Source organism: Populus nigra, chromosome 13 (assembly GCF_951802175.1).
Source record: "Populus nigra chromosome 13, ddPopNigr1.1, whole genome shotgun sequence".
NCBI classification, from domain to species: Eukaryota; Viridiplantae; Streptophyta; class Magnoliopsida; order Malpighiales; family Salicaceae; genus Populus; species Populus nigra.
Window position 1 is genome coordinate 344,739 of NC_084864.1, and position 12,409 is coordinate 357,147.

The following is a 12,409-nucleotide window of genomic DNA, read 5'->3' on the forward strand; positions in this document are numbered from 1 at the left end:
ACCTCAAGGCTTAAATTTGGCTCCTTTTTTGCATAAAGCCCATAACTTTATATTTATATTTTGCTCTCTTTTGAGACTTGAGAGAGAAAATATAAAACCCTCTTCTCCTTTCCTTTCTTCTCTTCTGATGAGCTGCTGCTTCTGCAAAGAACAAGAGCAGTAAGATCAAAGAGAATGGGAGTGATAAAAGAAGGAAAAGTGAGTGGATTGATACCAAGCAAAGAGGGTTTTGCAGTTCATTATCCAGGCTATCCTTCTTCAATATCTCGGGCTATCCAAACTCTTGGAGGAACTGAATCAATTCTTAAGGTACGGCAACAAACAAACTCCAAATCCCAATTACGACCCTTTATTTATTCGCTTTTGTTTTGTGTTATTAGTGATTAATTTTTAATTTTGGTAGTTAATACAGTGAACTTGGCATTTTAGGCTCGTAGTTCACAATCTAATAAGTTGGAACTGTATTTTCGCCCTGAGGATCCATACTCGCATCCTGTGTCAGGAGAGCTTCGTTCTTGTCACAGTATGTTGCTGAAAATATCTAGAAAGAAGAAGAATTCTAGTCCCATTAATGATGCAAAGGAAGAATCAGAGGAGTTTCATGCTGATATTGTTGCTAGAATACCAGAGGCTTATTACTTTGAGGGTTAGGATTGAACTGTCTTCTTTTATGCTTGTTAATGAATAAGAAATAAAGTTTGATTCGTTCTTCGGGTTTCTTTCGGCTTTGGAATTTTTTGTAGGAATGGCTGACTACCAGCATGTTGTTCCAGTTCATGCTGATATTGCCATGAGGAAGAGGAAGAATCCTAGTGAGATGGAGGAACCACATTTTCAAAGTAATATTGTTATATATATATATATATATAAACTGGGAAACCTTTTGTTTTAGTAAACTCTTTATTCTTGTTTTTGTAGAAAAACCCGGTCTAATTGATATGGGTCCCGAGGATGTGATGATGCTGTCGCCTGCACTTTTTTCACTCAAAGATATGCCAGAAAATATAGTGTACGAGGCTCTGTTTCTGTGTTTGGCCATGTTGTTTATTTAATGGTCTAGCAATTTATCATATTTTTAATCAAGGGCTTTGCCTATGGTGACAAGGAGGAAGGACATAAGCTTTTAGAGGGGATTGATTAAATGTTTGTTTGGAGTCTAGGTTGCTAAATAATTGTTGGTTTGATTTTAGTTTGCTTTCATGCTTTTCAGGTTAAGACCACCATCAACGTCAAGTTCAAAAAAGAAACAAGATGAACCTCCAGAAACCCATTCAAAGGTATTGAATAAAACAATAATTGGTTTTTCAGTTCATCACTGACTAAGGAGGGATGTAAATGTGGTCTAATGGCATGTACACTGATTATAAGATTAGCTTGTAACCTCATTCTTTGATTTAGATCTCATTGCATTTACTCTTGCTAGACATTACCAACACGTGTTAAGCTAAAATTTAATGATTTTGTTTCTTTCCATTTTGCAGATGACCTTTGAGCCAGCACTTGGTATTGATTTTAAAGATGTTCAAGATATCCTGATGTTAAGTGGTTTTTGTTTCATGAGTAATTGTGTGTTTAGGTCTTTTTTATCCATAATGATACTTCTGTTTAGAACACTGTTGGGTATCTATGGTCTTTTCATTGTTTATGAATGTCAAGAGAATAGATGGTTGTTTTGATGTGGTCAACCGTCCTAATGATCTGAGGGGTGATTTCTACAACTTTTTGGATTGGTTTTATTTCTTTAAACTGTTGCAGGGGAGCCACCCTTTTCAAAGAAGTGTTTCTTGTGTAGTGTGTACAGACCACAAGTTGAGCATTTATTTTGTGTGGACCTCTTGATGTAGTGTTCATTTCTCTTTTGAGTTCTGGATTTTATCCTACAAGTTCTGTTCATTTTATTTGGTAGCCCTTAGCTTTCATACAGATTCCTAAGAAAATAAATTGGAAGGAATTCATAACAGAAGGCACACCAATGTGGGAGTGGCAGATAGCTGTATCTGAGCTGTTTGAGGAGCGGCCCATATGGCCCAAATACTCACTGATTGAACGCTTACTTGATAAAAATCTTAAATTTACATATCAAACGCTTAAAAGGTATTCTGCCACTTATTACTGATAATTCTTTGTTGGGATGATCATGGTTACTTCATCTGATTATTTTCTAACATGTTGGTAGGTTTCACTTCGTATGAACAATCACCTTTCATCTGTTTGATCTGGCAGGCTTCTGCTCACAGTTGGATACTACTTTTCAGGCGGACCATTTCAAAAGTTCTGGATCAGAAAAGGATATGATCCTCGCAAAGATCCTGATTCTCGCATGTGCATGCTCTTACCTCAACATTCTTTTTGGATCTTTTCTTGGCTCGGATCTTAAATCTGTTTTGCTTTTGGTGGCATTTAATTTACTGGTCATTTAGTTTCTTTTGAATATGAATTGAATAAGTCTTCATGCTCCAATTATCCATTAGAAAGGGTGTTCTTTGAGAATTCCACATCTTCTGCTTATAGATTATAAAAGAAGTATGTCTGCCTGCTCAGGCTGCATCATGAATCATGATTAATCATCCCCACATAGGAACTGCTTTTTCTTTTTCATCACCTTAAGCAATCTAAACCAGGATGTTTTCAACATTATGGTGGAGAAAAGATGTATCTTTCTCCGGTCAAGTAATTTGGGAAGCACGTGATGGTTTGTGGCATCTTTGTACCGATATTGCTGGTCCGGGTTCAAAATTTCCAGCCTCCATTTACTTGATTTATAGTTCAGGCTTACAACCTCTGGTATTTTATGTCACATTTCCTTCCTTTCCATGTTGATTATTGCTGGCATGCTGTTGGTTCTGAATGTGCCGATTAAGCCCTTTTCGTTTGGAAGAGAATCTTAAGCATGTCTCTGTCATATCAGAAAAGTTTTCTTTTCTACTAGAATTAGAAGAACTTTTCATTAAATAGTGAGTCACTCAAAAGTGAACAAAATTTGAAATTGAGTTCTCTCAAGTTCCAGTTTATCTATGTAGTACTTTTGAACTGCCTATTTGAATTGGAGAAATGTGAATTGTGTTTTATAGATGCTAATCTATGATATTTTCTGTAGCAGATATCAAAGCGTTGCTTTTCGAGTGCCACCTGAATTAAAAAGTTACTGTGATGATAATGCTGCTAAAGGGTAAGTATGAGAACTAATATCAGTCCCTTACTCACTTCCTGTAAGTTCTTGAGGTAACTTTTTTACTGCTGACGCGATGGCATTGGAGATGATGGATGATACCACACCTCTTCCAAAGACTACAAATCATTTTCTTCAACAACTCCAAATTAGGCCAACCTTGTGCCCATAGCAAGGTCTTTGGATTGGCTATGATAGATGCCTGTACTTGAAGCTTATGATTGCCCATTGACCTGGCCTCTGACCAAAACCATTGTTGAATGTGACTACATTAATGATAACTGATATGCACTGTCCGCAAGCTGCTCATATGTTTCATGGCTAGACTGTTTGCTTGTGCTGCACCGAAGCCCGTCGAAATACTGAAATCTGTCTGTGTGGCTTTGCAGCTTGAAGCATAGATGGGAGGATTTGTGCAAATTTCGATTTTTTCCTTACAGAAACCAGTATTCATTCCAGCTGTATGAACTTGATGATGATTACATTCAACAAGAGATACAAAAGCCTCCAAAGCAGACAAGTTGCACTGTGAGTTTTTTCATGTTTAGCTGTGTTGATATTGATATTGATTTTTTATGCATGTGTGCTTATTGGAACTTTTAGCATATGACAGTGACAGTGACCCCAGTGCACATATCTATTATGAAACTATGCAACACATGTTTCGGCGTCATTCTTCTCAAAGGGTCTTCTATTTCTACTATAAATCCCATAGTAATGTCCATTGTATAGTATGAATGTCATATATCTCTCAATTTTGAACACTGTACTTAAACTTATGGCCTTTTACTCTATTTGATCACAATGTTAGACCATGAAGTAAACAACATGGAAAAACACAAAAAAAAAATAGAGCTTTCTTACAGTATATTTTTGGGCACATCTTTGAGTGAAAAGTGGAGGAAATAGCATCATCACATCCTCAGGACCCTAATCCATAAGACCAAGTTTTTCTACAAAATGAAACATAGAAACAGTCTACTGGTGACAAAATTTCCTGGTCTTAGATACAAATGTAAAGATTATATATATATATATATATAACAATTACTATGAAATTGTGTTTCCATCAATTGCAGTTCAATTCTCATATTTCCTCCTGGCAATATTTGTTTGAACTGGAACGACATGCTGGTAGTTTACCATTCCTATACAAAATCCCAAACAAAAAGAAACCCAAACAAAAAATCAAACTTCATTCTTTCTATTTGGTCTGGTGGATCAACCTCTAATAATTTATTATTCATGCTGACTTGCATGCATCTGCATTTCTTCAGATGAGGATAGTTTGTATTTAAGTTTATGATTTCTATACCAGATCATGAACAGCGATACAATTAATTTCTCATTTTTATCTAAACTGTGTCTGTTGTTTTATGTTTGTTCGTGTTAGAAGATCAAGATTTAATGTAACTTAGTTGACAGTATGAAACAGGATGGTTCTCACAGCATGTGCATGATAGCTTGAGACTTTGTGTTAAGGTGAGGTTCCTATCAATATTCCCAGAGACTGGCGCAGAAAAATTTCTTAAAGCTGCTTCTGAAAAATTTATGAAGTCAAAGAGAGCATGCATTTTCAAAGATGCACCAAAACCAGTTCAGGAGGAGCATCAGCAAATTAATGAAGGTTGAATTAACACCTGCACTTGTTTGTCCAATTTTGCTTAAGAAAATATTTTTCATCTTTCAAGAAGTTTTATTTATTCTGATTATTAGTGCCATCCTATATTTTATAAAATTGTTTCATATTGTACGAGTCTTAAGAATTTCAAACCATTATTACCAAAAACTGATATTTGAACTAATATCTATAATATTTATATAAGCTCTGGTTTTCTAGCACTCGGCAGTTTTTTTTTTCTTCCTTCATATTTATTCACAGTTTTTTGCCTCTTCCCGTTCATTATTTTGTGCCTTATTTTTTAAATGTGGTTGAACTATCTGTGAAGGTTATTTTTCTAAATGATGCTATGGTATCAATGTTAGCATAAGAACACTGTACGAATGTGTGTGTGGCTGTTAAATTCTTTCCTGCCTGCTTTCTCATTTCAATGTAGATCATGAAACCTTAAAAAACTATACAGATGCTGTAGATGAAGCTATTGAAAATCCGATCGACACTGATGATGTTGAGGTGGATGAACTCGATTCTGATGATGGCGAAGAGGAGTTTGATGTATATGGAATGGATTCGGTAATCAAACATCTGCTTTATGCATTTTACATGCAGCTTCTTTTGATAAATCATTTTAAAGTTTTGTTACTTCTTTTTGCTTGTAGGCGGGTGAGGCAGATAATCTTTCGTTGAATTCATATTCACGTATCCTTTATTGTGCACATCCCTTGTTGAGTTCAAGTGTGCACAGAACAATAAAGAACTTACTTTAAGCATCTTTCTATAGTAATTTTCTTTTTCTTGAAACATTTCCATGTCCGGTTGTTACTCTGTGTATCCTTTACACGCATGGATCTAGATATGGAGAACACCTCCACAAGCTATCTGCAACAACTCTTGGGCAGTTTTCCATCGATGGACACCAATGGTGACAAAAAGCAAGATGGTGGTGAAAGTAGTGACGGGGAATATCAGATATACGAGCAGGATGACGATGAAAATTACCTTGATGACGATGATGACTGACCTATTCTACAATGCACTATGTGAATATGTTTAGCTTTGTTTCCTTTAATTTATCTTCATTCTCTCAAGCTGCATTATTTTGATTTGTATGTATTTGGTATTGTGGTACAGAGTGTTTTTTTATTGAAAATATAAAACAAATAAAAAAGACAATAAAAAAAACTTTGCCTTTGGGGGTATTTTGGTGTTTTAAAATGGGTATTTTGTGTAATTAAGAGGATCACGGGAGGCGTTTTAGTATTTTCACGTTGTATTTTTTATTTTTAATTAAAAAGTTGTTGGCATGAGTTCCAAACACCCCAAAGAGTTGGCGGCGCTCGCGTCATTAAAGAGTAGTGTAAAATGTTTTCAAGAGGTAAATTCTGGTCATTCATTGTATTACTAGATGCATAGTCATGTTATCTTTAACATGGAGCGGTGCGTGTAGATATATAATGGTTGGATTGTCACTGGTGATCGATTGTTTTTTTTTTTTTCTTTTGACAATTAAAATGTACAATTATCCTTTCTTTGTTTGTTGTTTGCTTGGATCTGACAATTACGTTTGATGTCAGAGCCAAAAAAACTTGAGTCTAGCATGGTTGTTGTTAATGTTGTTGTTGTTGTTATTTTTTGTAATCTTCCATGTCAAAATAAATTGGGTCTGGCATTGCTGTGAAATTCAATTCGCTTGGGTCTAGCATGGTTATCAGGTCATGCCAGATAAAAAACACTTAAAATATTTTTTATATACTTAATAATTTTTTATATTTTAAAAAATTAATATTGACCGAATACTTAGTGTTATTGTGTTTGTTGTTTTAGTTTGTGTCCCCAAAGCTGCTTCTCCTAAGGAGACCACATGGATCGAACGAGGAATAATAATAATTTTATAAGATTCATCATCTAAATTTTATAGTTCACTGATTAAACTGTTGTCATGAAAAAACTTTATATGAAATTAGAAAAGTTGTGAGGATTTGAAATTCACTCGTAGTCTTTCATGCCTAAAAGTTATGGACGATCTGCACCGGTTCCCTAAGAACACACTGCAATAGGGCCGGGTTTATGCCTAAAAGTTATGGACGATCTGCACCGGTTCCCTAAGAACACACTGCAATAGGGCCGGGTTTACATGAATCTAAGATGGCAACTGTGGAGAATCTCAGGTGGTGATAGCGTGCCTGCATGGTGATTCTTTACAGAAATATAAAATAACCTTTCATTTGTTTTTAAATTAATTTTTTCTGGTATGAAAATTAATTTTTATAAAGTAAAAAAATATTATTTTCTTTGAAAAACAACAGTTGAAACAATACTAAACATAAACACGCTCACAAGGCTCTTGATATGTTGAGTGCAGACAAATTATTCGAACAGAAGCTGATGCAAAAAAGAGGACTAGCTTCCAAGGAGAATAATATTTCAGCGGCAGCAACAGTTTCTCCGCCATTTATAACCAGCTTGATCTTAGTAGAAACTACCATTTACACCCCTCATTTATTTCAGCATTTTTATGGATCTAATGAACTCTGGCAAAACAATGATTGAATAGCAGACTTTCCTGCATAATGTTAATGCCAATAAGCAAAGGATAACCTTCAACAACTTGCCTTTGGGGAACTCAGCAGGAGCTTCCTTTCACTTGAGAGCCACTCTTAGCTTTCACACAGACAGATTTTTTTGCAAAGAGATTTGGTACTGGCGTTATTATGTAGCAATATTACAAATACGGATGGCCCAAAACTACTCGAGTGGAACCCACATTTAACAGAAACACGGAGTTCCGTCATCAGGTAATCCTACTATATGTCCCATCTCTTTTTAACACGGAACATTAGTGCAGAATTTCTGATGTCATCTCGTGGCACTTGCAGCATAAACTGGATTTTCATCTTCATCGGGGTGGTCTTTGCGGTGCTAGCTTCATCTCCAACCTACAATATGGAGATGTGCATAACGAGGTCATATATTAACACCTCTTGAATTCCATATAACAAATAAGAAACATGACTGCTTAACAGATGCTGAGTTGCAAAGAAGGTTATGATCCTCTTCTTCAATTTATACTTCCTTCTTCCAAGTATCTTAATCGCTAAAATGTTTTTAGCTTTTGAGATGCGCTCTTAGGATTCTTGACCATGGTTCAGCTCCAATCTAGAAAAGTTTCTTGTTATGGAAAAAAAAAAAAGGCAAGCAATTTTGCTAGATAGAGCTTACAAAGACATCATTCAGTAGCCCTATAGACTGTACTAAAAAAATCAAGTGTTTAAAACACCATGTCCACAGAATGATCTAATTCATCCTATGTAGCAAATGAACTGATTCGGAATGGAGAACAAAAGGATCATCAAGGAGCTCGAATCTGAGCAATTTAGGGTTGTATCAGAACTAAATCGCCTTCAAACTGCACTTTCTGATCATACAGAAGTTAGCATGTGGCATTTACATTATACAGAGGCAAATGTCATAGTTCTGCGAGTAAAATTCCTACATCCTTGTTAAAGAAACACATTCTTAAGAGTTGCCATCGATAGATCATTTATAACAAAGCACTTTCCTTAATCTAGAAGGAGAGGATTATACAGAGTATGGTGAACATGCATGTGAAAGTATGTTAGTTGTTCAATTTCATACACAGATGTAATTATTTTGTCTTTATTTTTGGGTGCTAAGGAGCCAAGACTATATACACACTAGGAAAATGGGACTGAATCTGTACAAGACCATAAAGGCAAAAAATCAAAAATGCTCTGTCAAAACAACAAGTACACTACCCTCTCCACTTTAGCACATATAGAGATGTCACAGACATGGAGTGGTTCCGTAACTTCAAATCCCATAACAAAGGTAAAAGTGGCTCCATCACTACATTTATGCTAGCAAAAATGGTGTCACTTGCCAAATAGGTTGAGATAAGATTACAATAAAAGACAATGAAAACAAAGATAATATCATCAATAAAATTAGAAGTTCACTTGTCAGGGAAAAAGCGAAAGGTTAAAAAGATTAATATATAGAAATACTTACCCAAAGTGATGCCCAGCCAAGACTAGCATCTGAATCATAACCAGCTTTAAATTTGAAATCTTTCCCATAGGTGTGCTTGTACACAGTACTCCAGTTGTTAGAATCAAAATTGTACCAGTAGCTGCATCGCGCATTGATACATTACAACTCACTTGAGAAACCAAAATAACATAAATGAAGGTGCAAAAAAGAAAATGATAATACTAAAATCTGATGAAGAACTTCCACACTCAGTTCAACAGCCTGAAAAACGGTAAATCAAGCTCCACAGCATGTCTGCAGCTTGGGACATTTTACTACAGTTTATTTTTCTTTTGTCCACAATTTGGGAATGATTGACATCTATCCCTCTAAAGAGGATATCATAAACAAAAATTTAATAAGGATGACAGCATTCATGCATTCATATTTGGGAGTGATAAAAATCTGGGGCATGCATCTTCAAAGTTAACATGTGTCAAAAGCAAACATATACACATACGAATTAGAATTAAATTTCCATTCCCAAACATAACCCAGAAAATCAAAAGGTAAGTACCATGAGACTAGAAAACAAGTAATTCAGAGAACAAAGTGAGTGAGGATCCTCCCCAGGATCTGGATAAAAATTGCATAGAAACAGTACCTCAACTTATTGGAAGGAGTGAACCGACGTTTGAATGCAAACGATAAAGCACTTGAAGGCAGTGAAATGCTTGGGATAAAGGAAACTGTCTCATCCTGCAATCAATTCAAAACTTTTAACAGCAGAACCTATATAAAGGGCACTATAAAGACACCAAAACAACACATTAAGCATGTCACCAATTGAGAAAAAGCAAGGAATGAGATCACCTGGTCCAAGATTTTTCTCATTTACATAATCCATAATCCATCCAAAAAAATTATATTCATTTGTACAAGTATAGGTGGCAGGGACCACAAAGAGAGGATGACCGAACAAAAAATAGAACAGTGCAAGCAAAACTAATCATAATGAAATATTAAGCCAGGAGAGAACCTTACCTTGTAGCAATATCTTAGTTTCAAATCTTCATCGTTAAATTGAGCAGTGAAGATTCCATTCGTTAACTGACTTTTGACAATTCCACTAACAGACACTGTTCTCCTCGCTTCCTCCTCCTCTTTCTCCCCCAATGAAACTTCACCATGAGGGAATTTCAATGTCGCCCTCGGCTGCAACAACAGGAAGATCATATATATGAACAAAAGGAGGAATAAATATACAAAAAAGAGATATTTTTCCCCTCCTAAACCCCAATCAAGATCCCAATTCAAGCCATAAGCCAAGATTCCATAGTCAGTCACCAAACAAGTATGAAATCAACACAACAAACCTTCAGCCCCCCTAAAAGTTCCCAACTTTGAAAATGTTACACTGTTCAACAATAACATGAATAAAAAATGAAACTGCTTAGGACTTACCGCACCAACAGTTGGAACAGGAGATGAGATTTCAAGTGCATAACCAGGATCGCCCAAGTCAGCAACCATTGCCACCTCTCCTTGTTTTGCCTAACAACAACAACAACAAAAACCCATGTAAAAAAAATGCAAAGGAAGAAACCCGCATAAAAGAAATAAAATTTAAGTAAAAGATTGAACCTTGACATCATGGGCAGCCTTAAAATGGAACTTAGGACCAAGATCAAAAGAAGTCTTGACAAGGGCATTCTGTTCTTCAAGGTCATAATGAATGGAGAGTAATTTGGAAGTGAGAGCAAACTGGGGTTGAGAGGGTTCACCCTTGTTGTTGTTTTGAAAAGAAAGTTTGAGCTTGGCAAAGCTATCAAGGAGCTTACAGGAAACTTTGTGGAAGAACAAAGAAGTGTCACTGTCAAACTCAGAGGTCACTCTAAGTTTTGGTCTTTTTGAAAGTAGGGAAATTGGAGATGCTGGTGATTGTGGTGCATCTGTATGTGGGATTGGTGGGACCATGTGGTTAGGATTTGGTGGAAGGGATGGAGGAGGAGGAGGAGGAGATTCAGCCATGGTGGTGGTGATTGATATTTGATTCTCTTCCAAAATTTGTTTTGTTTGGAGATAGAGGGGGGGACGAAATGAGTGTAGGAAATTTTGGATTTTTAAGGCGGAAATTTGGATGAGGGCATTGCTACAAAACTCGCCCGATAGTGACCCGGCCGGCTTAGTGCTTGAATTGTAAGTTAAAAACGGGTCAATTTAAGTTGATAGGAGTTAATTTGAAATCATTTAAAGATTTTTTTTTAAAAAAATTGATATATGTTTAAAAAAAATTAAAAAAAGTCAAATCAAGTTTAATTAGTATATTTAATTAAATCATGAGTTGATTAAATTTAATCAAGTAACAATTTATTTTCAACCTAATTTTACTTAAAAATACATTAAAATCACCATCAAAACCTATAAAATTCACCTAACAACCTCAAAACTCCCCCTCTAAATCACTTCAAAAATAAAAATCAATCAAATAAATCAAAATCAAACTTGATTTGTCTTTCTCATCGTGCATTATGCTTAAATAAAAAAAACTAACTTTAATAACTTTCTCTCATGAAAAGAAACTCATTTATACAAAAATTATACTTTTTGGTTGTTGGATAGTTTCCAATCGACAATTTTATTATCTTCCAGCAAGTTTCTCTATGTTATCTCAAACTCATGAACTAAAAAATAAATAAAACAAATTTTTAGATTATAATAAAAATTCTAAAAAATTTAAGATCGATTACATATTTTCTTATATTTTAAATTGTGCTTCTCTTAATTCAAATTTTATTTGTACATTACAATTTAAAATTTTATTTTATGAAATTAGATCATAAATCAAAATAAAAATAAATCATATGAAAATTCAGTTCATATAAATAGTGAGTGAATTACCATTATAAAAATTTTAATTATTTTAGTTGTGTAGTTAATAATGCAAAATTCTTAAAATTAGAAAACTTTCCAAAACAACATTAACAAACTCCAAGAAGAATGTAAAATAAAATTATGTTACTATCCATTCCAAAAGTCCCCAAAACCGAACTCTGATATTGGAAGAATTAAACTTGCGAGAGCCGAAGTATATATTTATGAAACTGTAAGGACTAAAATGTAGTTTTGGATTAGCCAAAAAGGGCATTGGGTTATAAAAAACAAATGGCCCATGCAGGTTTCGAACCTGCGACCTTCGCGTTATTAGCACGACGCTCTAACCAACTGAGCTAATAGGCCTTGTTGACATCACGCTTCTAAAACTTTTAATATTCCTAAAACTTGATTAGAAGCCCGAGCAAACCGGGAATTCTTGGGCTTGCAGCTGCAGGTTATGCCAAGCATTTCGAGCAAATGATTCTCTCTCATTCTTTTCGTGAAACAAATATAATGGCTTGAGAGTTTAGATTGACCCAGAAGAGTGGTTTTTTGTTAGTTTGATGTTCTTAAACTGGATATGGCTGATCAATGATCATGCCCCCTTTTGGCCTCGTGTTGTTCATCATAAGCTCATCTTGCTGCCTTCCTCGTGTGGGCATTTCCTCTTGAGGTGAATAAAATGGTTGGGCATTGTCCCGGCTAATTAGGTCCCGTTTGTCTTCATGGTTTGAAAAGCTGTATATATGTTA

The 12,409-nt window shown here is 35.2% G+C and overlaps 2 protein-coding genes and 1 non-coding gene across 5 annotated transcripts; 1 reads left to right on the plus strand and 2 right to left on the minus strand.

Moving 5' to 3' along the window:
- The first annotated feature begins 128 nt into the window (after positions 1-128).
- Positions 129-5,989, plus strand: LOC133671092 (uncharacterized). 3 transcript variants are annotated; one of them, XM_062091724.1, is made up of 14 exons: positions 129-309; positions 430-646; positions 744-839; positions 919-1,009; positions 1,211-1,277; positions 1,482-1,527; positions 1,923-2,094; positions 2,224-2,322; positions 3,101-3,169; positions 3,559-3,697; positions 4,595-4,796; positions 5,227-5,363; positions 5,450-5,489; positions 5,644-5,989. In XM_062091724.1, the coding sequence occupies exons 1-14, from the start codon at positions 175-177 to the stop codon at positions 5,808-5,810; spliced, it is 1,677 nt and encodes a 558-aa protein (XP_061947708.1). In that variant the 5' UTR covers positions 129-174; the 3' UTR covers positions 5,811-5,989. The 3 variants fall into 3 exon arrangements, with proteins under 3 accessions (XP_061947708.1, XP_061947709.1, XP_061947710.1); XM_062091725.1 differs by having other exon boundaries at positions 5,254-5,363; XM_062091726.1 differs by having other exon boundaries at positions 169-309; positions 404-646.
- Positions 5,990-7,333: 1,344 nt separating this feature from the next.
- LOC133671600 (outer envelope pore protein 37, chloroplastic-like) lies at positions 7,334-10,895 on the minus strand. Its single transcript, XM_062092395.1, has 6 exons — positions 10,425-10,895; positions 10,245-10,334; positions 9,825-9,995; positions 9,445-9,539; positions 8,820-8,940; positions 7,334-7,726 (listed from the first exon to the last, which is right to left on the minus strand). Exons 1-6 carry the CDS (start codon positions 10,809-10,811, stop codon positions 7,595-7,597), a joined length of 996 nt encoding a protein of 331 aa, XP_061948379.1. The 5' UTR covers positions 10,812-10,895; the 3' UTR covers positions 7,334-7,594.
- Positions 10,896-11,946: 1,051 nt separating this feature from the next.
- Positions 11,947-12,020, minus strand: TRNAI-AAU (transfer RNA isoleucine (anticodon AAU)). The gene has a single exon. It is a non-coding gene; the product is annotated as a tRNA-Ile (tRNA).
- Between the last annotated feature and the right edge of the window lie 389 nt (positions 12,021-12,409).

Coding starts and splice junctions, on each gene's coding strand:
- LOC133671092 (XM_062091724.1), top strand. CDS start 175: ATGGGAGTGATAAAAGAAGGAAAAGTGAGTGGATTGATACCAAGCAAA. Junction 1,010..1,210: donor GATATGCCAGAAAATATAGT/GTACGAGGCTCT, acceptor CATGCTTTTCAG/GTTAAGACCACCATCAACGT. Junction 1,528..1,922: donor TGATTTTAAAGATGTTCAAG/ATATCCTGATGT, acceptor TAGCTTTCATAC/AGATTCCTAAGAAAATAAAT.
- LOC133671600 (XM_062092395.1), bottom strand. CDS start 10,811: ATGGCTGAATCTCCTCCTCCTCCTCCTCCATCCCTTCCACCAAATCCT. Junction 9,996..10,244: donor CTGTTCCAACTGTTGGTGCG/GTAAGTCCTAAG, acceptor CTGTTGTTGCAG/CCGAGGGCGACATTGAAATT. Junction 9,540..9,824: donor AACTAAGATATTGCTACAAG/GTAAGGTTCTCT, acceptor AATTGATTGCAG/GATGAGACAGTTTCCTTTAT.